This window comes from Acanthochromis polyacanthus, chromosome 2 (genome assembly GCF_021347895.1).
Source record: "Acanthochromis polyacanthus isolate Apoly-LR-REF ecotype Palm Island chromosome 2, KAUST_Apoly_ChrSc, whole genome shotgun sequence".
Taxonomy (NCBI): Eukaryota; Metazoa; Chordata; class Actinopteri; family Pomacentridae; genus Acanthochromis; species Acanthochromis polyacanthus.
The window spans coordinates 27,183,570-27,207,628 of NC_067114.1; the positions used below are offsets into that span (position 1 = coordinate 27,183,570).

Sequence of the window (24,059 nt, forward strand, 5' to 3'; positions counted from 1 at the left end):
TTTTCAGGGAAAGTCAGAAATGACAAGGATCGAGTGATTAGATTTTGGCAGTAATGTGACTTATAGTCTGAATTCACAGATTTGTTTACGATTTCTGTATCACTGTGAAATAGCGGCACGACATTACTGTAACCATGACAGCAAGTGAACACTACATCCGCTGCCTGCTGACGATCACATGATTGCAATCATACTACAAATCCACCACTGGATTATCGGCATCCCGCACTTATCGGGACTTATCCGTCAGAAATGATACAAGAAAAAAAATTGATAAAATTGTGGGAGTGTTTCCGAGTCCCATCAATTCCCACTGTCTGCTACGTTGTTGGGTCACAGAATTTGGTATCCGTACACAATGTACACATACTTAACACATGCCAGTGCTCAGTGCAAAGTCATTTTGTTTGTGGGTACATCTATATTAAATGGCCACATTCTATGGTGTCAAGATTTCTGATCACCAATAACTAATAAACAAATGCAGCATTTCTTTAAAAAAAAAAAAAAAAACAAAGCTGCAATTCTGACAATGCCATTTGGGGGAATGAGTCCCCTTGGTGGAGTACTGCTCTTTCTGAATGCTTTTCTTGTTATTTCTTGAAGCATAAATAGTCACAATTTTGGGCATTTTGTGACATAGTCAGTGTACTTACAGACTAGGTGCCTGGGGAAATGAATGACACTGGCATGTAATGTTGGGGCCACACAACAGATTTTTGCTCACTAAGAGGTTCAAAATATTGAACTGAAGTGGAACACAGCTTCCAACACATTCATGCACCTAATGTGTCAGGCATGAAAATGTTTAGCTTTAAAATGGTCCCATACTTCATGAACCCTTGCTGGCACATTGTTTGTGGTGCCCTTTGAAAAATCTCAGTTTGTTGCTACTGAGTGTGCACTTGTGTGTGTAAATCTGCTTCACCATTACTAACAAAATAATAGCACATACTGTCCAAGGGTCCACCCTCTCAGCTGCAGGCTTCTAACAGGACCGCTCTAATTACAGGTCTGTTCTTCACACACGTACCGCGTCCCCAGAGGAAAATTTTACTGCTCAAAGCTTGCTCTTCTACAGCTCAGGAGACAAATTTGAGATTCTCATGTCAGCCTCATTTTCGTTTCTGTTTTGTCTAAAATGTTTCTCATATGTTTCTCCTAAAATTCACTTGGAGAAATAGGTGAGACAGGATAATTAGAGGGCGTCATATTTGAGACTTCTTGGAGATACCTTGCTAATCTCAATACAGTGTTTTTAATGGCTCCTTTATTTCTCCTCTGGAAAATAAAATGAGCAATACTGGAGCTACTATAGAGCAATATGTGAGACACACACACACATAACGGGCCGGGGATCAAACCACAACCCTCCAGGTGTGAGACAGCCACTCTACCCACTGAGCTATGCCACCCACCATGGTGATAAATGTGTTAATATTGTTAGATTATTGATTTTGAGATGTCCAGTGAAACAGATTTTTACAATGTTTTTTGTTGGCATTTTGTAAAATGAAATTTCCGCAATGCAAATGTCAAAAGTGTGGCATTCTGTTTACTTTTTTTGATAGTTATTTTCCTAACTATAATCACAAATGTGTCCGCTATTGGAGGCAATGGTAGTGGTAGTATTAGTTTTAAGTAACAAATAAACAGGGCTTTATTCCGATATTGTACTTTGTTGAAATAGTAACTAACTTTATTGCTCTCAAGTTACCAATAAATTGCTGTTGTTTTTATTTTACAATGTGTTTTATGTGGTTCATGAAAAAAAAAACTGAATTACGTGTAGTGGAATACTTAAGATTATTCATAAAACATGTAATTACTATAAAAGCAGAAGGTCTTTGCAGCCTACAAGCATAAATTTTCAATCAATTCATTCTGCGTACAGTAATACATAATTTAAAAAAAATATATCATGTGGATTAATAAAGTCAACATGATAGATGATTAAAAACAACCAAAACATTGATCAGAGTCTGAGAATTCAATGAGCGCTTGTGGAGATCTCTTCATTTGTTCTGTCTGAGCTTAGTATGAGATGCATGAACTGAAGCTGGGATGAGAATAGATTCAGTTCTTAGAGAGAGCTCTCTGATTTTTCTGCCCGAGATCACAAAAGAGACACAAAAGTTGAGAAACTCTGAGAATTATATCAGCGCTTGTTGAGATCTCTTCTGAAACTTTAAAGGAGACTAAACTGAGATTTAGTGCGTCTTATTGCTCTGGAGAAAAAAAAAATGAGACACAGGAGAAATAAACCTTAGTCTCAGTTTGGTGTCACACAGATCTCAAAGTTGTCTAGGAGAAGTAAATGAAACATTTTTGAGATCTCTTTTTGAATTTTCTTTTCCTCTGGGTCAGGCTTAGTGGGTTAATACAACAGAGGGAAAACAATGAAATATAAAATAACACACTGCTCTGTCTGTTTATAGTGAAATTATACGAGTTTTTGTTTTCAGTAGTCAAACATATTTCAAGATCATTACTGTTACAAAGTTTTTACTTCGTAGTTGTTCAGCCATTCAAAGCCACAGCCATGGGGTGCCACCACAGACTGACGTCTCTCCACAGAGCCAACAGTGAGGCCTGTGAGAGGACCACGCATGAACTTATTGAACTGAAGTTATATCCAGTTACTGCTATTTTTCAGGAAGAACTAATATATAGAACCACTTCAGCCTTCGTTCCCATATAAGTGCATTTAAACAACACAACCAACCCCATTCTACCGCGTACAACCACTTAGTTCTAACTAACCAGAAACAGTTTTTTGTCTTAATTCAAAAATGCTATATTAGGCTCATTGAAAAGTGTATAGACGGTATAATAATGTATCTGTCAATGTATGAAAATAAAGAACCTTTGTACATGTACAGGTGAAGCTGTGAATTTAGTTGAAGCTCCTCAAGGCTGTAGGAATAAAACTTACTTTGAAGAGCTCTGGAAACTTTCAGAGACTGTTCCCTGAAGGTTATTGTTTTATTATTTTTGTAGAAGCGTATGGCAATGTTCCCACAACGTTCCTGGAAGGTGGATTTTGTGAAACCTTCAGGGAACCTTCAATGAGAAGAGTCCAAGGGAGAAATACAGCTCAGGACTTTAACTCTAGAGGCCTGGGGACCCTTTGCTCCAGTGTCATCCTTAACAGTGATGTCAATGGCAGCAAGCACATGCAGCCTTGGGAAAGTATAGTGTTTTTCCAAATTAATATCTTCAAAATATTCATGCATGCACTTGACTACCATACAGTAGGCGTAGCATGTGTATGGGGCCAAATACTTTCCTAGAGCAGTGTACAGTAGTCAGTGCTGAAGATGATGGTTAGGTGAGGGGATCATAACCCTAAGACTGTAGATCCAGGAAACTTTCGAGGAATTACACTTTTTTTTTTTTTGTTCCCAGCAAATGCTTCTTGAAAGTCATAAATGACAGTCAGGGAACATTCACTGAAGAGGAACGTTCCTGCAACTTTCAGGAAACATTCAGGGAGCGTTTCCTGAATGTTAGTTTGTTGTGAAAGTTTATTATACTGTACACAACCTCTCCTACAGTTGCACATTATTTTTCCGGTAAGTACCGGATAAAGTGGTCTCGATCATACAACCAGTCTGACGGCGCTGCGTCACGTGACCTCGTCCTCCAGCACCAGTTGTTATCACGCTGATGCCGTTTGACACAGAAGCGCCGTGTTGGCCGGTTATCAAAATCTCCACACCTCGGCAAACAAAGCAGCACAGGTAAGACTGGACAGACCACCCTCACACATTTTTTTTCTCTACTGTTGAACAGGTATATTTCTGTTAAATGTCGCTGTGCTGTCGGAGGAAAACGACGGCCTGACATTAGATACAGGAAGAGGACAAAGGCGTAATGGGCGAGACGACAAGCTAACCGCTGACACTGCCCGGCAGGGAGGTCTGCATTCAACATGAAAGCTGTGCCATTTGACTTTGTGTGTTCAAGTTATGTTTTCAACATCAGCTGGGTTGTTGTAGTAAGGAAAAGAGACATTTTTTCGGGTGTTTTGTCTGAGACCGATGTGCAGTAAACAAAACCTAAACTGTTCAAGTTAGCGAGGCTAACATTGTCAGACCTGTTATTATTATTATCATCCATCCACCGCTTTATCCTCACTAGTGTCGCGGGGGTGCTGGAGCCTATCCCAGCTGACTCGGGCGAAGGCAGGGGACACCCTGGACAGGTCGCCAGTCTGTCCAAACAATCACAGACAAACAGTCAAAATCACACTCACATTCAATTTAGTGTAATCAATTAACCTCAGCATATTTTTGGACTGTGGGAGGAAGCCGGAGTACCCGGAGAAAACCCACGCATGCACAGGGAGAACATGCAAACTCCATGCAGAAAGATCCCAGGCCCACCCCGGGATTTGACCCGGGGATCTTCTTGCTGCAAGGCGAAAGTGCTAACCAGTACATCACTGTGCAGCCTATTATTATTATTATTATTATTATTATTATCTTCATCATCATCATCATTATTATTATTAAGTAAGCCTTTCCTTAGACTTGTGTCTTTACTATGCTGTAACTGTAGCTGTTGTAAGGTATCTTTCTAACAAACCTCTGCTATAAAAAAAGTTTTCTCGTGACATTGTTTTGAAAGTCTTGAGCGGAAGTCAGATGTAGTCATTCAGTGTATCTTGACAGAAAACACTGGCTGCTTTTCCACTTTAACAGATGTTATCAGATGTTGTTCCCGAGGACCGAGACTTATAACTGACATCAGCCGAAACCAAACTGACTTGAACCGAGCTTTTGTAACAGCAGACAACAACATCATCTTCACTTATTTGTCGAAATGATCTCTTTACTGTACATTTCGGCTAAACATATCTATCCATCCATCCATCCGCTATATCCGCGTTGTCCTGTAGGGGGTCGCAGGGGCTGGATCCTGTCCAAACACTGTATCCCAGCTGGCACGGGTTGAGTAATCTATAGGTATCAATGTGTGGATGTGGAATGTTCCTGCTCATGTCACTGTTTGATCACAGTGTTATGCTGTAAATAAGGGATGTCAAACATACAGCCTGCGGGCCAGAAGCGGGCAGCCAAAAGGTCTAATCTGACCCCTTGGCACGATTTTGCAAGCAATTTTGATATCTACTATATCGTTCAACTCCAGACAGCTGTGACTAAATGCTTTGTGATACACTGTGATCTGTAAGTTGTAATGTGTAAATCATAAACGAAGGCATAATATTGCTGAAACTGCACATTTTGGTTTGATTTCTTAAATTATGTGGAAAATGTATTTTGGTATTTAGAACCTGTATTGGGAAAATCTGATGGAGAAGCTAGGCTGACATGAGCAAAAAGTCCAGAGTTGATGTGACATCCAGGGTTGCCCATCACAAGTCACATGTTTAGTTGTCTGAGGCATCTTCCAGTTGTTTTTACCGCTATAAAAGTTGGACTAAATTTATAACGTTGTCTGTACATCACGCCTGTGTTATGTCGTCTTCATAACTGTTAAGTGAATTGCATATCGGCTGACGCATTTCACAGGCTGACACACACAAGTTCACACACGCATATAAAAACTCACATGGCCAGCACTTTCAACTCCGAGCTTGAATGCAGCAGGAGCAGTGCTTTGAGTTCAAGCCTCAGGCAAACAGCATACACGGTGGTACTGCTGTCCTGTCTGTTGTTGACTAATGAGACTGAAGTTAACAGCAGTGGGGTTGTTTAGGTCATTGATTGGTCTGTTATCAGATAAGCAGGTGGTGCGGTGTTGAGTTTGTGCAGGAGGAACAGATGCCTAATGATTGAAATGAAGCATGCGCCTCACATGCACACAGACACAGCACACAAGCACCCACCCATTGTCATAACTGGCTCATCATTTCGATTTATGGTTATGTTACTGTTGTGTAAATTGGACATTCCACACTTGCATTACATAAAACACTGCTGCTGCTATTTTCACCTACTCCATCCTCATCTATGCACCAACTTTTCTCTTTAGGCCCTGCCTGGAGATAGTAGATGGATCGTTGTCTGAAATTGTACAATATTTGGGCCAGTTTCACAATGTTGCTAATGAGATAAATGATCGGATGTTTACTGGACAAACATAAAATATACATGTTTAACTGGTATCTGTCAGTGTGTTTTAAATTTATCCATCATTGTTTGTTTTAATGTTTTGTTTTCATTTGTTAGAACACAGCGGTCTTAAAATAAGCTTATGCTTGTCACTAATTTAGCTTCAATTATTAAAATGAAACCACATTTTGAGATGTTTTGCTTTTGCCGTGTGACCCACAAGCCGTTTCATACTTTGTTGAAGGACAGATGAACAGGGGGTAATAGTGGTTGATGGAAGGCAGTTTTAGATTGGTCCCCATTGAGTGTCATTGAGTCATTGCATTTTTTTGCACTCTACTAGTTTTCGTACAGTCAGACATTCTCTCCACACTTCAGGCTGCTTTTTTTGCCCTTTTGGTTAAGCCGAATGAGCTTTTCCCCTGCTGAACCACGTCAGCATCATGGCAGACACAGTATAAAGAAAAATGTCTATCTCACATTACTGCACTTCAGGTTTTTTCTCCTCACTACCTCTGCCAAAAATGGTTCCACTGTCATTGTCTTTTCTGTGTTCATCAGTGATTGACACAATAGAGTCTGAATAGCATTCACTGAACACACCTCCCGCTAACCACATGTCACTGAGATCCTCTTTACTTCACTAATAATGCTCTGCTTCTTCTGAATATGTTGGACAGGTTGCTGCAGAGGTTGCCAGAAAGGACACACAACCTGTCCTCAGTTTCCTGCTGGTTCAGGCCTGACACGGTGGCACCATGGCTGACCACGAAGAATCTGAGAAGATGAATGGTCACCCTTCCAGTCTCATAGAGCCGCCCAAAGAGAGCATGCAGCTTAAAAAGGAGATCTCACTGCTGAATGGAGTCAGCCTGATTGTAGGAAACATGATTGGCTCTGGCATCTTCGTCTCCCCGAAGGGTGTGCTTATCAACAGCTCCTCTTATGGGCTGTCACTAGTCATCTGGGCCATTGGGGGGCTGTTCTCAGTGGTGGGGGCCCTTTGCTATGCAGAGCTGGGAACCACAATCACAAAATCAGGGGCATCTTATGCATATATCTTGGAGTCATTTGGTGGCTTCATTGCATTCATTCGTCTGTGGACATCTTTGTTGATCATTGAGCCCACCAGCCAAGCGGTCATAGCCATTACATTTGCAAACTACTTGGTGCAGCCGCTCTTTCCAACATGTGAACCACCATATGTAGCAGCCAGACTCATCGCTGCAGCGTGTATATGTAAGTATTTTTGACCTAGTCTCTGTCCTGCTGCTGTTTGCTCACATCTTTCTGACGCTTCCTACAAGAGTAAAGAAATGTCTATGAAGATGTCTTCTCTTTCCAGGTTTGCTGACATTTATCAACTCTGCCTATGTAAAGTGGGGAACTCGAGTGCAGGACATTTTCACCTATGCAAAGGTGGCAGCCCTCATTGTCATCATGGTCACTGGAATCGTGAAGCTGAGCCAGGGTGAGTGGCGTCACCGCAGTGTTTAAGACAGGGTTCGTACAGTCATGAAAAACCTGGAAAAGTTATGTAATTGTAAAATCTAAAATCCAGGCCCTGGATAAGTTTTGGAATTTTGCAAGTCCTGGAGAAGTTTTTAAATTTATAATTTCTTGTGTATTTATCAGAGATTATTCTCATAGACATATATATAAAGATTATTCTTCCTGCATTTGTGTTCAGGCACCTGACAGGTTACCACCCACCAGCAACAGTGACGTAACACCTCCCCTTATGGAAAGATGTAGAATCCTATCTTAGTCAGAAACTTTCAGCCACAGTCAGGATAAACATAGATCATATTATAACAGTGTATAATCATACAAACAGGAAAATAGAAAAAATCGTGAATATATTTATTCTTTTTGGGAAGTATTACATCCACAAAACAAAATTCTCAAAATCCAAACCATTATCCAAATCATTACTCGCTGAAATAAATCATTACTTTCAGTCATTGAAATACCTTACAAACAAAAAATCAATAGAAGTATGGAATATTTATGAAGAACTGTTTTGTTAAAGAGATGCCTCTGTTTTTTTGAATGTTATGTAATTGTCAGAATTCTTTTAGTTTTGTTTATTTTTTGGTTTGTTTTTTTCCCTTGTTTGTTGTTTTTTTTCTCTTCTCTTGTTCTTTATTTGAATGTTTTATTGTAACAAAAGTCTGAAAATTATCGGAATGAACTGTCTGTATATGCTGTAAATATAAATCTCACTGTAAATATGTATAATACACAATAAAAAAAATAAAAAAAAAGGCAGCTATCGGTCAGTGTAAGCGACAGCGTGTGTACAAGCTGAGATGGTAATGCGGCAGCAATGCCCGGTAAATGTTGTTTCAACAATGGGTGGCTTTTCATGGACAAATATAAAAGCTGGTTTGAAAAAGATACGGACAATAGACACGCTAAATGTAAGCTTTGTATGAAAACTTTCGATGTTTCAAATATGGGAGACGCTGCTTTGACAAGTCACATGAAGGGGAAAAAGCACTCTGCTGTCGTGAATGCCACAACCGCAGCAATTCCCATCAGCGAGTTTTTGGGCGCTAGCACACAGAAGAATAATCCCAGGCAAGTTGCAACGACTACGACAACAACGTAAGCATCATTGGACTACACCTCTAAAAGTGACGTGTTGAAAGCCGAAATACTGTGGGTACTTAAATTAATAAACTCTCATTACTCGTTCAAATCGTTGGAGGACACCGCTAAACTATTCGCAGCTATGTTTCCAGACAGCAAAATAGCAGCACAATTTACGTGTGGTGAGAAAAAAGTGCATATATCGCGGCCTTTGGACTTGCGCCATATTTCAAGAGACTTTTGATGAAGGAAGTGTCCCAACAAACAGCTTATGTGATGCTATTCGATGAGAGTCTGAACCATAATTTGCAGTTGAAACAAATGGATATTCACGTACGTCTGTGGGAAGAAGCAGAAGTCAAAAGCAAGTATATTGGTTCTGAGTTTTTGGGCCATTCAGCAGCGGCAGATATAGTGGAAAAACTGCTCAACACTTTGTCTGAAATTGGAATGACAAACCTCATACAGCTGTCAATGGATGGGCCAAACGTGAATTGGAAGGCCTTTGAAATGCTCCAAAGAGCGATGCAACAACAGGTAGACAAGTCCCTCTTAAACCTTGGCTCTTGCGGTCTACACATTTTACACAATGCATTCAGAGCTGGTTCAAATGCAGCGGGATGGGACGTCGAGCACACGCTCCTGTGCATGTATTGGCTCTTCCACGACGCTCCTGCTCGTCACGAAGACTTTGTGAAGGCAACCGGATGCAGTGTCACAATGCTCAAGTTTTGCAAACACAGATGGCTGGAAAATGTCCCGGTATCAGAGCGGGCGCTGAAGCTTTGGCCCCACATCTTGACATATCTGAACATGGTGCAGAAGGGTGATCTACAAGAGCCAAAGATCAAATCCTTTGAGACTATAAAGACCACATCCAAGGATCCCCTCTTTGTGCTCAAACTGATGATATTCAACAGCATTGCCAAAGAGATTTCTCCTTTTCTATCCCTTTATCAGACAGGCCCATGCTGGCCTTCTTCAGTGAGGATATGTTCAATCTTATGAAAGGTAAGCTACTGAGTACTCAAATTTATTTTTGATTCTATGTGTTTTTTGTCTGTTTAAACTTGAAGTAGACAAACTATCAACTATTAATGCATTGTAAAACATATTGTTATTGATTTAGTTATTTCAGAGTAGGATTTTAGGCAATGATATTTTATATTTTTGTAATACAAAAGCAATACAAAAAATACAAATACTACAAATGTGTTTGTTTGTCATAGGACTAATGGGGCGTTTTTGTCGAGAGAAGCCACTAAAGGAGGCCAACACTGTCCTCAAGCTTCTACACTTTCCTCTAGAAGATGTGAGCTTTCATAAAGATGTCCAGAAATCAACTTGGGTTTTCTGCTGAAGCTCATCTCAACAAACTGAAAGTCACTAAACAAATCTCAGAAAGGCAGGGACTGCAGATCAGAATGGAATGTAAAGTCTTCCTCACAACAGTCCTGAATAAGCTGCAGGAAAAGGCACCTGTTAGCCATCAGCTAGTAAGGAGCATGCAGTGTCTTGACCCAAGATTCATGAGCAGCTCGAAAGAACTCAGCCTGGCTAAAATGAAAAGGATCTTGACACATCTTGTTGAGACCAATCATGTGGAGGAGGCTTTATGTGATGATATTCTGCGTGAATTTGGAGAATTTTGCAACTTTGCTGCACAGCAGAGCAGCTTTCGAGAGTTTGACCCAAAGGTGGATAGAGTGGACACTTTACTGTTTGAGACTATGGGCAAAGACAAGGTATTTTCCAAGGTTTGGCATGTTGTGAAGATCCTGCTTGTTCTTTCTCATAAGCCAAGCAAGTGTGGAGAGGGGGTTTTCCATAAACAAAGAGTAATCGTGGAAAATCTAAAGGAAAACTCACTTATTGCTCAAAGGCTCATTGTGGGGCATATTAGGTCAGTTGGTGATGTGGCAAATGTGTCTCTGACAAAGGAGCTCCTAAATGTCAGTTTCTAGTGCTAGACAGAGGTACCAGAGCTACTTGATGACATGAAGAAAGCAAATGAGAAGCCAAAGTGTGGGCAAAGAGAAAGGCACTTGAAGATGAACTAGATGATCTGAAAAAGAAAGAAAGCCAGAACACATCAGGACATTACTGCATTGGAGAAGTCAGCAGATGAATATGCTGTTAAAGCAGAAAACACTGGCCAATATATAACCTACATAAACAAATCAAACCAGTCTGCGCCGCACAGCTAAGGAAAAGAAAGAGTCACTCCAGGACCTAGACCAAACAAATAGACAACAAGTGCTGGAGATTGAAAAACATTTAGATATCTGAATGTTTAAACTAAAAACAAAATGTCAGGAAGACTTTAGGGCTTTAGGATTTAACCTTTTGAATTATGTATATATTTTTTATTTTAACTATATCGATGGTAGCTAATTTTTATTGATATTTGAAGAGACCAGTGGGCCTGCACTGTCTGTGTTGGGAGGGACACCGCTCTTCTTGACCAAACCATGTACACCACTGCAGGCATAGTTTGTTTAAGGATTGACTGGGACACATATCAACTTACTTCAGTTTGTACGGGACACTTTATTTTTACTAGGACACTTTATTAGGGTCCGAGCACCGAGGGTGCGAAGGACAGGCGGTGCCAGGGCACCGACTGTCCAAGGCACCAGCGGTGCCAAGGACCCTATTGAAACCCTAGGGTTTATTATTATTATTAGGGTCCGAGCACCGAGGGTGCGAAGGACAGGCGGTGCCAGGGCACCGACTGTCCAAGGCACCAGCGGTGCCAAGGACCCTATTGAAACCCTAGGTTTAATTATTATTATTATTATTATTTTTTTTTTTTTTTCTCCCGTAAAGTAAATTGGCTTTTTTGGCGGCCTATCATACTCCAAAACGCGTGAAATTTGGCATGCACATCAGGACTGGCGAAAATTTGATATTTTATGGAGTTGCGCCTAGTGCGTGGCAAAATGGCTCTATAGCGCCACCTGCAAACTTGAAAAAGTAGTCATTAGGCAACTGCCACAATGTTTCATGTACAGCTACAATATTTGGTGGGCATATGCAGAAACATCTGGACACACCAAAAGTCAATTCAGCCACGCCCTAAACCCAACAGGAAGTCGGCCACCCTTCATTTTGCTGTAATTTTTTCAAACTTAATCGCTCCTCGGGATACTTGCCCTTTTTGGCGGCCTTATCATGAACCCAACGCGATGAATTTGGCGTGCACAATCAGGGACTGGCGAAAAAATTTGATATTTTATGAGTGCGCATATGTGTGAAAATGGCTCATAAGCGCCACCTGCAAAATTGAAAAGTGTATTAGGCCAACTTCCACAATGTTTATTTACAGCTACAATATTTGGTGGCATATGCACCACATCAGACACCCAAAAAGTCAATCACAGCCACACCCATAAACCCAACAGGAAGTCGGCCATCTGAATTTGCTGTACATTTGTCAAAATTTATAGCTCCGTAGTGGATAAGTCTGAGAGAACTGAAATTGGCCAGTACATGCACCAACCTTTCTGATGAAAAGTTATCAAAACTCAACCAGAACCAAAAAGGTGTGGCCATGGCGGAGCCTCAAACAACTGATCCTTCGCCATGAAACAGGAAGTGGTGTCTAATTCTTCTCAACATGCTCCAATCTGCCTGAAACTTTACATGTATGATGACAGTCCTGTCCTGATGTCATCCACATAGGATATTCATTGACAGTCATAGCGCCACCTTGTGGTTCAGAATAGACATCTTTTACACTTTCATGCCCTATTGTTACCCAGTTGATCATATTTCACTTCAAATGCAGTGACAACAGCCTAACACATTGATGATGCCATCCCAGTGAAATGGTGACTTGTCATCAAAGGGCGTGTCTGTGGGGGCCCCAAACCAATTTCGATGTTCCATGTAAATTTAACCGATTCATATCTCTGCCTGAACAACATCCTATTCTGCCCATGCTTCATGATGGGTACCAGGCCCAGTCTGAACACATCCCACACTCATAAAATTTTGAAAAAGTCATAGCGGCCACCATGTTTGGTATAAGTAAGTTTAAGGCCTATTATTTCAGGTCAATGGCCCCAAACTTGGTGATATCACTGCTGGAAATTGGTCAGTCCGAGTCCTTCCACCTCTTTGACAATCACCCACCACTGTGAAGGGTGTGACATTCATGGCAACGCTGTTGCCGTAGCAAACCAAAATTCGCCATGAAAAACAAAGCCCTTTCTGACAGGTTAGGAATACTCCAATGCTCACAAAATTACCACACACATCCCATTGACCCAAGGAACAACACTGTATGCAATCTCGGCACTGCACATGCTATAGCGCCCCCCTACAGTATTTTTAACAAACAGCCCCCCCCAGCACGTTTCACCTACATCCATGAATTGGAAGGCTTATAGAGCACATCAGGACGCACAAAAAAGCCTCTTGGAGCATGTCCTAAACCCAACAGGAAGTCGGCCATCTTGGATTAATTGTGAGATTTTTGATGATTTTTCTCATTTTTGAGAGTTAAATACCTCCTATGGGGATAATTCCAGGAGAACCTGAAAATTTGTCAATGCCACCACAGGCAGGACTTGGTTTGGAAAAGTTATCAAAAGTTTTAAACCAGGAAGCCCAAATGGCGTGGCCATGGCGACCACAGCGTTTTGATGCTTCGCCATGAAACATCAACTGCTGGGTATAAGCTCTCCTCTGCATGCTCCAATCTCCTCAATTTGCCATGTGTGATCACAAATCCCAATCCTGATCAACATCTACAGGGCCAAACAGGACACTCTCAGTCGCAGCGCCACCTGATGGAGGGACAGTAAACTGCTGTATAACTGGGCCTCTACATGATCAAATCAGCCTGAAACTTTCATGGATGATCAGAGTCCAACCCCATCACATCCACTGTGTGAAATACACTCTGAGTTACAGCGCCACCTGGTGGATAGACAGGAAAATGCTCTATAACTGCTCTGAACAATGCTACAGTCTGGCTGAAATTTAAATGTATGATTGGACTCTGGTCCAGATGGCGATTCAGAGGCCGACATACACTCTCAGTCACAGCGCCACCTGGTGGACGTGCGTGGATTCACGGACCAGCGTGGATGCGAGGACCCGTCCATCGCTGCTTGCAGCTTTAATTATTATTATTATTATTATTTTTTTTTTTTTCTCCCGTAAGTAAATTGGGCTTTTGGCGGCCTTATCATACTCCAAAACGCGTGAAATTTGGCATGCACATCAGGACTGGCGAAAAATTTGATATTTTATGGGAGTTGCGCATTGTGGCGTGGCAAAATGGCTCTATAGCGCCACCTGCAAACTTGAAAAAAGTAGTCATTAGGCCAACTGCCACAATGTTTCATGTACAGCTACAATATTTGGTGGGCATATGCAGAACATCTGGACACACCAAAAAAGTCAATTACAGCCACGCCCTAAACCCAACAGGAAGTCGGCCACCTTCAATTTGCTGTAAATTTTTCAAACTTAATCGCTCCTCGGGAATGACTTGCCTTTTTGGCGGCCTTATCATGAACCAAAACGCGTGAAATTTGGCGTGCACATCAGGACTGGCGAAAAATTTGATATTTTATGGGAGTTGCGCATATGTGTGAAAAAATGGCTCTATAGCGCCACCTGCAAATTGAAACAGTGGTCATTAGGCCAACTTCCACAATGTTTTATTTACAGCTACAATATTTGGTGGGCATATGCACCACATCAGGACACACCAAAAAGTCAATCACAGCCACACCCTAAACCCCAACAGGAAGTCGGCCATCTTGAATTTGCTGTACATTTGTCAAAATTTATAGCTCCTAGTGGATAAGTCTGAGAGAACTGAAATTTGGCCAGTACATGCACCAGACCTTTCTGATGAAAAGTTATCAAAAACTCAACCAGAAGCCAAAAGGTGTGGCCATGGCGGAGCCTCAAACAACTGATCCTTCGCCATGAAACAGGAAGTGGTGTCTAATTCTTCTCAACATGCTCCAATCTGCCTGAAACTTTACATGTATGATGACAGTCCTGTCCTGATGTCATCCACATAGGGATATTCATTGACAGTCATAGCGCCACCTTGTGGTTTCAGGAAATAGACATCTTTTACACTTTCATGCCCTATTGTTACCCAGTTGATCATATTCACTTCAAATGCAGTGACAACAGCCTAAACACATTGATGATGCATCCCAGTGAAAATGGTGACTTGTCATCAAAGGGCGTGTCTGTGGCGGCCAAACCAATTTCGATGTTTCGCCATGAAAATTTAACGATTCATATCTCAGCTGAACAACATCCTATCTGCCTCAGACTTCAACATGCTGGATACCAGGTCCAGTCTGAACACATCCACACTCATTAAATTTTGAAAAAGTCATAGCGGCCACCTGTTGGTAATAGTAAGTTTTAAGGCCTTATATTTTCAGGTACAATGGCCCCAAACTTGGTGATATCATGCTGGAAATTGGTCAGTCGAGTCTTCACCTCTTGACAATCACACACTGTGAAGGGTGTGACATTTCATGTAACGCTGTTGCCGTAGCAACCAAATATCGCCATGAAAAACAAAGCCCTTTCTGACAGGTTAGGAATACTCCAATGCTCACAAAAATTACCACACACATCACCATTGACCCAAGGAACAACACTGTATGCATCTCGGCACTGCACATGCTATAGCGCCCCCTACAGTATTTTTAACAAACAGCCCCCCAGCACGTTTCACCTACATCCATGAAATTTGGGAGGCTTATAGAGCACATCAGGACGCACAAAAAAGCCTCTTGGAGCCATGTCCTAAACCCAACAGGAAGTCGGCCATCTTGGATTAATTGTGAGATTTTTGATGATTTTTCTCATTTTTGAGAGTTAATACCATCCTAGGGGATAATTCCAGGAGACCTGAAATTTTGTCAGTCCACACAGCAGGACTTGGTTTGGAAAAGTTATCAAAAGTTTAACCAGAAGCCAAATGGCGTGGCCATGGCGACCATCAGCGTTTTGATGCTTCGCCATGAAACATCAACTGCTGTATAACTCTCCTCTGCATGCTCCAATCTGCCTCAAACTTTCCATGTGTGATCACAATCCAATCCTGATCAACATCTACAGGCCAACAGACACTCTCAGTCGCAGCGCCACCTGATGGAGGGACAGTAAATGCTGTATAACTGGCCTCTACATGATCAAATCAGCCTGAAACTTTTCATGAGTGATCAGAGTCCAACTCTCATCACATCCACTGTGTGAAATACACTCTGAGTTACAGCGCCACCTGGTGGATAGACCGGAAATGCTCTATAACTGCTCTGAACATGCTACAGTCTGGCTGAAATTTTAAATGTATGATTGGACTCTGGTCCAGATGCGATTCAGAGGCCGACATACACTCTCAGTCACAGCGCCACCTGGTGGACGTGCGTGGATTCACGACCAGCGTGGATGCGAGGACCCGTCCATCGCTGCTTGCAGCTTTAATTTTTTATTGTATCTTTACTTGAACTATTGTAATTGCACTGCAGCTATATTGTTTTATCTTTGAATATATGGAACACTGGCCAAATTACTCAGTTGGTACTGGGACACTTTATTTTACTGTATCTTTACTTGAACTTTAGTATTTGCACTGAAACTCTTTGAATTGCCTGGAACTCTGGCCAAATTACTGAGTTTGTACTGGGACACTTTATTTTTTCTTTATTGTAGCTTCATTATTTAGGTTTTGACTGAAGTATCAGTCTACTTACTTTGTTCAGGAGCACTTTATTTTATTTTATGTGTCTCAATACTGTGAAGATGTCTTATTTAAGATTTGATTGGATTTTCAGTATTTTACATTACAAGTTGCAAAGTCTGTGTTACTAGATGAAATAAAAAGAATAAATATGGTTATAATTTTAAGTTTATGTTGTAAGGTGTTATTTTGAGTCATGGAAAATCGCTTTAGGGTAATGGAAAAGTCATGAAAAGTCATGGAAAAACGCAAGGGAAAATCTGTACGAACCCTGTTAAGATAATCAAGACATACTACGGTCCATCCAGAAAGGACTACGGCACTAGCAAATGTGTTCTGCATAGCTTAGTGTTAATATCTCTCACCACCCTGGACTGTGTCAATTATTTTTCTGTGTTCTTAGATTGTTGTTTTGTACAATGGAGGAAAAAGGAGTCTTGGGTAGATAATTGGTGGGATGGCTGAGGGTCATATATGCATTTTCAATTGGGACTTCAGTGTGTTGCAATGTCAGTGCAATTTATATAACAAAGAAATAACACTCTGTAGTATTTGTGTCACAGGCTATTTTGGGTCTTAATCGAAGCAGTTATTGAAACAGTACAGACTAAGTATGAAAATTTTGAAACATTTCCTTGAATAATGGGCAGTCATTGAGTAATAATCAGTCATCTCTAAGTAATAATCAACATGAATTAACCACAGCAAACATAATTTCCCATGATAGCAACACTGGTTTTGTCACTGAACATGTGTCATGGGTGTCTTTAAGTGGCTCAGTTAAATACAGACCTGATCGAAATCTTAAGACCAGTTGAAAAATTGCTCGAATATGCATTTTGCAGATTTGGACAATATGCAAAAGCAAGAAGGCGGAGTGAGACAAAAAACATTTGGGAACTTGTAATTCAAAAAAAAAAAAAAGAAATAGATTGTTATTACCTGATCATTGCTGCTGAGGTTGGGTGCAGTAAGACAGTCCTAAATTTTTTGAAAGATCCTGAGCATTATGGAACAAAAAAGTCAAGTGGTAGACCCAAAATAATTACACCTGCGCCGAGCCGGAGGATCCGATTGGCTGTCCGTCAAGACACAGGGCAGTCCTCGACCCAAATTAAGGCCCTTACTGGTGCCGACTGCAGTAAATGGTAAAATGGTTGTATTTATATAGCGCTTTTATCCAAAGCGCTTTACATGACAGTGCAATAACCATCAGACGTCATCTGCAGGAAAAAGGTTTCAAAACAAAAAACAAATTCAAAGACCTCGTCTCCTTCAACGCTACAAAACTGCCTGTTTAGAATTTGCCACATTGAAAGGATGAAAGAAGTTTTATTCTCTGATGAGAAAAAATTTAACCTTGACGGTCCAGATGGCTTCCAACGTTACTGGCATGACAAGGAGATCCCACCTGAGATGTTTTCTACCCGGCACAGTGGAGGGGGGTCCATCATGATCTGGGGTGCTTTTTCATTTAGTAGAACATGGAGCTTCAGGGGGTGCAGGGTCGTCAAATGGCGGCTGGTTACATGCAGATGTTGCAGCGGGCGTCCCTCATGACTGAGGGCCCTCGTCTGTGTGGTAATAGCTGGGTTTTTCAACAAGACAGTGCTGCAGTTCACAATGCTCGCTTGACCAAGGACTTCTTCACGGAGAATAACATCACTCTTTTGGACCATCCCACATGTTCCACTGACTTAAATCCCATAGAAAACATTTGGGGATGGATGGCAAGGGAAGTTTATAAAAATGGCCATCAGTTCCAGACAGTTGATGCCATTCGTGAAGCCATCTTCACCACTTGGAGCAATGTTCCCAAAAGCTTCCTGGAAACACTCGCATCAAGCATGCCCAAACAAATTTTTGAAGTGATTAACAAGAACGGTGGAGCTACTTATTACTGAGTCCTACTGAGAATGTTTTTTGTTCTGGTTTGGAGAGTTTTTTGTAATTTTTTGAGCGATGGTCTTAAACTTTTGATCAGCTGATAAACAGCCTATTTCAGTTTACTTGTTGTTTTCAATAAATGACTTTTTCAAAGTGCTTTTTGTCACACTCCCCCTTCTTGCTTTTGCATTTTGTAGCTCTACTTAAAACCTCATTAAGATCCAAATGTGCAAAAGGTAAATTCTAGCAGTTTTTCAACTGGTCTTAAGATTTTGATCAGGTCTGTATGTCATTGGATTGTAGGTTTGCTCTTTCCCTGAAGAGTTCAGTCTTAAATAGGTGAGGTCTGATCTGAGGCAGTTAACACAACCAGGTACTAAAGCTAATCTATGGTACATTTTCTGACATGCTTGTCCTTCCTCTTTTGCGTTTTCAATTAGTGTATTTTATATATATCCCTCGTTCAGCTCAGACTGTGTTTATAAAATGTTTGGACTCTCAGGAGCCATCAACAGATCAACGATAGAGTTATGATCATTGTTTACTTAGATGCACTGAAATTCCTTTGAATGTTCCTTTAATTTATTGTCTCTCTCTCTCTCTGTTTTAGGCTACACAACCAACTTCGAATCATCCTTTCATGGGTCGTCAACAGATCCTGGTCACATTGCGCTGGCGCTGTACTCTGCTCTCTTCTCTTACTCTGGCTGGGACACCCTCAACTTTGTAACTGAGGAGATCAAAAACCCTGAAAGGTAATCTTTCCTTTTTTGGTTCCTTTTTTTAGTATAAACATCAGCAGCGGCATGTCAAAATACTTCACTCAGTCTAGTAACAATTGAATGTCTTGTTGTTCCAGAAACTTGCCCCTGGCCATCGCCATCTCCATGCCCATAGTCACCGTCATCTACATCCTCACCAATGTGGCCTACTATGCTGTTCTGGATGTTAGCGCGATACTGGCCAGTGATGCAGTGGCAGTGGTGAGCAAACAAACTGCTTACCGAGAGTAAGATGTATGTGTATACGAGTTGAGAATGCAGTTGACAAACTAGTTGCTGTGTGCTGTTCAGACTTTCGCAGATCACACTCTTGGTGTAATGAGCTGGACTATCTCCATTGCTGTAGCTTTGTCCTGCTATGGAGGCCTCAACTCCTCTATTATAACTGCATCCAGGTAGAACCAACACACACGAACACATACAGAGACAAACTAGTTTAAGCAATATAAAAATCTCCAGTGATTATTTTTTAACTATTATTTACTTCTGCTGTACAAAGGTTAATTCTTATGTAGCAGTACTTTGCATAGTGTCCTTGGATCTGTATTATTTCATGTTGCTTGTGTTCAGGTTGTTTTTTGTGGGCTCTCGTGAGGGTCACCTTCCAGACGCTCTGTCCATGATCCATATACAGAGATTCACTCCGATCCCAGCTCTGATCTTCAACGTATGAAAATGGTTACATTCTAATCAATATGTAATGTTGGAAGTAAAGGGAATTCCTACTTAATGGCAGTTTAATGTTGTTGTTTACTCGTCTTTTTCTTTGTACTACACAACTTGATATTGGTATCATGAAGCAATATTTTATTCTGTGGCAAACACATTTTCCTTTCTTCTGTTCTGGAACTGGTTAACAAAGTCCAGTTTTAATAATTAATGGAAGCCAAAAGTATCATGAAGCTCTTTACCTGCTAGTAAATATGACCGTGTATTTGAACCACAATTATTGCTCGGATTAATAAACATGTTTTTTACGTTTAAGAGTTGAAAAAAATGCCATTTTTATATTGCAGGAAATACTAAAACACAACTTTTTTTTTGCTTTTTTTTTTTTTTGCTTTCCATTGTCACCTTCCCTTTTGGCTGCCCAGTGTGTCATGTCACTCATCTACCTGACAGTGAAGGATGTCTTCCAGCTCATTAACTACTACAGCTTTAGCTACTGGTTCTTCATGGGACTGTCCATTGCTGGCCAGATCTACCTCCGTGTTAAGGAGCCTGACAGACCCAGACCCCTTAAGGTAACAACAGATGCACACAGCTGTAGAAGTACCATGCATCCATCTGTTGACTCATTGGCTTATCTACATTTGAGTGATGGGCAGGGCTTAAACTGGGCTGGAGCCCACCAGAGCTGAAGTCCTGCTTTAAACTTGCCCAGCTGAAGCTCAGCTCTGTCTCACATACAACTATTGAAATCTGCTTTCATAGCCTGTCTTGTGCTAAACAAAAAAGCACAGAGAGAAGGCTTATTTTCTTCTAAATCAGCTATAGCTGATTTATTGATCAACTATAGCATCAAAACAGCAGAATCTAAACTGTCTAAATTGAAGGAGGGGCTGTGTGCAATTTCTGCAGGTGGCACATCAGCTTTAACTGAAACACTTTTCTGCACAGCAAGCAGCTAAGCTGTTGTGCGGGGGTTCACAATTTTGACATGAAATTATTGAAAATGAACCCAGCACCATTAAGACCACATTTGAATTTTCAGTGAAATTGCAAATATTGTTTCCTTTAGAGATTTATGATGGCTTATTGTGTGGATTTTTTACAGGGACTTTTGACTTTTGCTTCTTAAATGCATAAGTATTTGTAGTAGTGACATTACTGCAGGTATGGATCTATAATAATCACTGAAGTTAATTTAAAAAATGCTCTTCATAGAAACTGTTAAATAAAAGTAAGGAGTCAGCCTAATAATAAAAACCCAATTTATAACACTAAGCCTATGAGGTCCTTTTGATATTTTAGTCTGGTGAGTACAAATATACTTTGTCTGTTTTTCTGTGTGAGAAATGTCAGCGATTACTTGAATCCTGAATTAAATGTAGATAATAATGATATTTTAAAAATGGCCTACCACTGCAATATGTAGAATGCCATTAATTTGTGACATCGGACTGAAATTTCACCAAGACTGTTGACATGAATGAAAATTAGTTTGGAACACAATATGCACAGTTTTTACTGAAAGCACTTTTGACTGCAGAAACTGGTTCCTATTTCTATTGTTTGCAGTCTGCAGAATAGGAATTTAAATGTGAACAAAAAATATGCCAATTTGAATCCTTTCCTAGTGTTATAAGTGTCAGTGCACGTTTTGTTTGCTCTTGAAGAAAATAAATGTGAGTTTTTGTGCTTTTGTCGGCTTGTGTCACACACTGACAATATATGAAGCTTCATGACGTCACCGTTATATTTCCCTAAAAGCTTTTTTGAAGCTCAGTGTGGTGACTGTGTAGAATTGCAGTTTTTGCCACTTTAATGTTAGTTTTGCTTTATACCCCCAGAGGTTGCTTCTTGGTGTCACATATGAATAAGTGCATTTTTTTTTTTTTTGGACTACAAAAACCTTTTACAAATTTTTCCATTTTGTCCTAGCAGGTCTCAATAAATATTCACCTTCCTTAGTTTGTTCTAAAACTATCTTGCTATATATTGCAGAGCTTTTGTTCCTTCTGTATGCATAGCGGCTGAGCTGATGGGTTGTGGATAAACTCTGTATTATAAACAGACAACAACATGAAATTTGGTCAGCTAAAAACTAGATATAAATGATGATGTCAACATTTGACAATAAAATGAAGTATCAACATCAGCCCAGAATGAACACCTGTTATGGAAAAACAAATATGGCAAGTTTTAAATAAACCTACCTTACTTTTTGCCAGTCGGTCATCACGATACGAGTAGCAATATGTGAAGAGTTCATTTGCAAAAACGGATAACTCCGTTTTGATAATTTTTCAGAAAACTTTTTTTAATTGTTTACTTGAGATAATATCAATCAAACTGAAGTTGAGTGGATTTGACCCAGTAGAAAAATACATGACAAAATAGAGAAAAAATAAATTATTAGTGTTATTATTATTATTATCTCAAGTAAACAATAAAAAAAATTGTTTTCTGAAAATTTATAAAACAGAGTTACCTGTTTTTGCAAATGAACTCTTCATATGCTAATTCTGCAACAGGGGAGACCTGATATTCTCTGCAATTTAGGTGGAAAAACATGTATATATTTGAATCAGCACCTCACCAACATTTCTTGGAAAATATCAGATATCAGCATAAATCCAACATTGCGTATCCCTAGTAAAACCAAAGGAGTGAAAAGACTTTTTTTTTACCGTTTCAGCACTGCCTTGTGAAATGTTTTGAACTGCGGCTGAAAATCAAAACAGAAATCCGAGAGACTTGCTGTGTACTCTGTATCTGCCAAATGCCAGTTCAGAAAAAAAATAACCACGACCATCTTCTTGACACAATTTTTTTATTGTGGCCACAATTATGCAAACTGCTTCTGCTGTATGAGTGCCAAAGTTAAGTTCCAGTAAATAGATGGCTGTGGGAGCAAGAACTGCTCTGTGACATCTTGTAGGCTTTTAAGTGTCTGTTATACCTTTGAGGCAATTTTAGTGGAATGCTGTAGCACTAAGCCCATCACAGAGAAGGACCATCATGTTGCATGCTTTCTGATATAAACTTCCATTTAACATAAAGGTTAGATTAAAGCAAAGACTTTCACATCAAGGCTTTATTGAGGCGTTATTTCTTTGAGTTTTTAGCTCACTGTCTTCCTTCTGGTTACTCTCTCTGCAGCTGACGTTGCTGTATCCGGTGGTGTTCTGTCTGTGTGCCGTTTTCCTGGTGGCAGTTCCTCTCTACAGTGACACTGTCAACTCTCTGATCGGCATTGCCATCGCCCTGTCAGGCGTTCCGGTGTACTTCCTGGGTGTTTACCTGCCAGAGTCCAAACGACCACCTGTCATCACCAAGCTGCTGCGTGAGTTTAACACACATCCCCCTGAAGCAACAGGCATACTTGTCATTTCAGTCATGCCATCTCTGCATCTCTCAATACAAAGTGTGCTCAGCGAGCTAACATGTTGTCTGTTACTGCAGGTTGTCTGACTCATTTCACCCAGTACACCTGCTACTCTGTACTGACAGAGATGGACAAAAGCCAGTAGCATCTATCACATTTGAAAACGTCCACCTCCAGTCGCCAAACGAGGGATTCTGCTGGGAAAAAAAGGGATTTAAGACTCTTGTACTGTGCTGTCCACTACACTGAATCTGTCAGACTTCACTGACGTGTTCATAGCACTGCCACAGATGCACATGCTAATGTACGAATTTATCTTGGACATAAAGGATTTTCACACTACATATTGTGGACACTGTTACATGACTTTATTTAATGACCTCTGTGGTAAATCCTGCACCTTGTTAGTTTAACAGATGGTCTGTTCTATACGCCTTTTAAATAGTGTATGCCTGTGAGATTTTACAGGTTCTGTGATCACAGGGACCTGATAACAATGCAAGTCAATTTTATAAAAATGGATTTTAAACCATTGTAACCAACAGATGTTGTGTTATATGAATGCTCAGTCATACCTGAGATTATAGTCATGTTCTCGACCAGAACGAAAAGAAAACTTCTGCTGCTATGTGAAGACGCTGGCTCAATATTCTACTCATTGCCTTTATGTGGTGTTGGTCCCAGTTTCTTGTAGTTTAGTGTTTCTTGTTGTTTGCATTTCAACATTTGTTGCCGTTTTTTTATTGGGTGTATTTAATTGTGAATGGCTCAAGTCTCTGCAGGGAATTTTTACTGTTCCTTTTCTTTGTTTGCTGTTTAGCATAAAACTGATGTGCATTATTTCTATACAGTGTTCATCTTTCTGACAGACTCTTTAGTTCTCAGTTGCACTGCTCCATCTTTAAGTCCAATTGTGTTAAATTAGCACATTG

General features: G+C 40.5%; 1 protein-coding gene across 1 annotated transcript; it reads left to right on the plus strand.

Annotated features, from left to right (window-relative positions):
* The first annotated feature begins 3,611 nt into the window (after window positions 1-3,611).
* slc7a6 (solute carrier family 7 member 6) lies at window positions 3,612-23,973 on the plus strand. Its single transcript, XM_022210049.2, has 10 exons — window positions 3,612-3,743; window positions 6,761-7,319; window positions 7,426-7,551; window positions 18,905-19,049; window positions 19,154-19,277; window positions 19,368-19,471; window positions 19,647-19,743; window positions 20,171-20,320; window positions 22,902-23,085; window positions 23,205-23,973. The coding sequence occupies exons 2-10, from the start codon at window positions 6,839-6,841 to the stop codon at window positions 23,270-23,272; spliced, it is 1,479 nt and encodes a 492-aa protein (XP_022065741.2). The 5' UTR covers window positions 3,612-3,743; window positions 6,761-6,838; the 3' UTR covers window positions 23,273-23,973.
* Window positions 23,974-24,059: the final 86 nt, after the last annotated feature.

Excerpts from the sequence above, each read along its gene's own strand:
- slc7a6 (XM_022210049.2), top strand. The coding sequence starts at position 6,839 with ATGGCTGACCACGAAGAATCTGAGAAGATGAATGGTCACCCTTCCAGT. Across the intron at positions 19,278-19,367 it reads CCAGTGATGCAGTGGCAGTG|ACTTTCGCAGATCACACTCT; the intron begins GTGAGCAAACAA and ends TGTGCTGTTCAG. Across the intron at positions 19,744-20,170 it reads TCCCAGCTCTGATCTTCAAC|TGTGTCATGTCACTCATCTA; the intron begins GTATGAAAATGG and ends TTGGCTGCCCAG.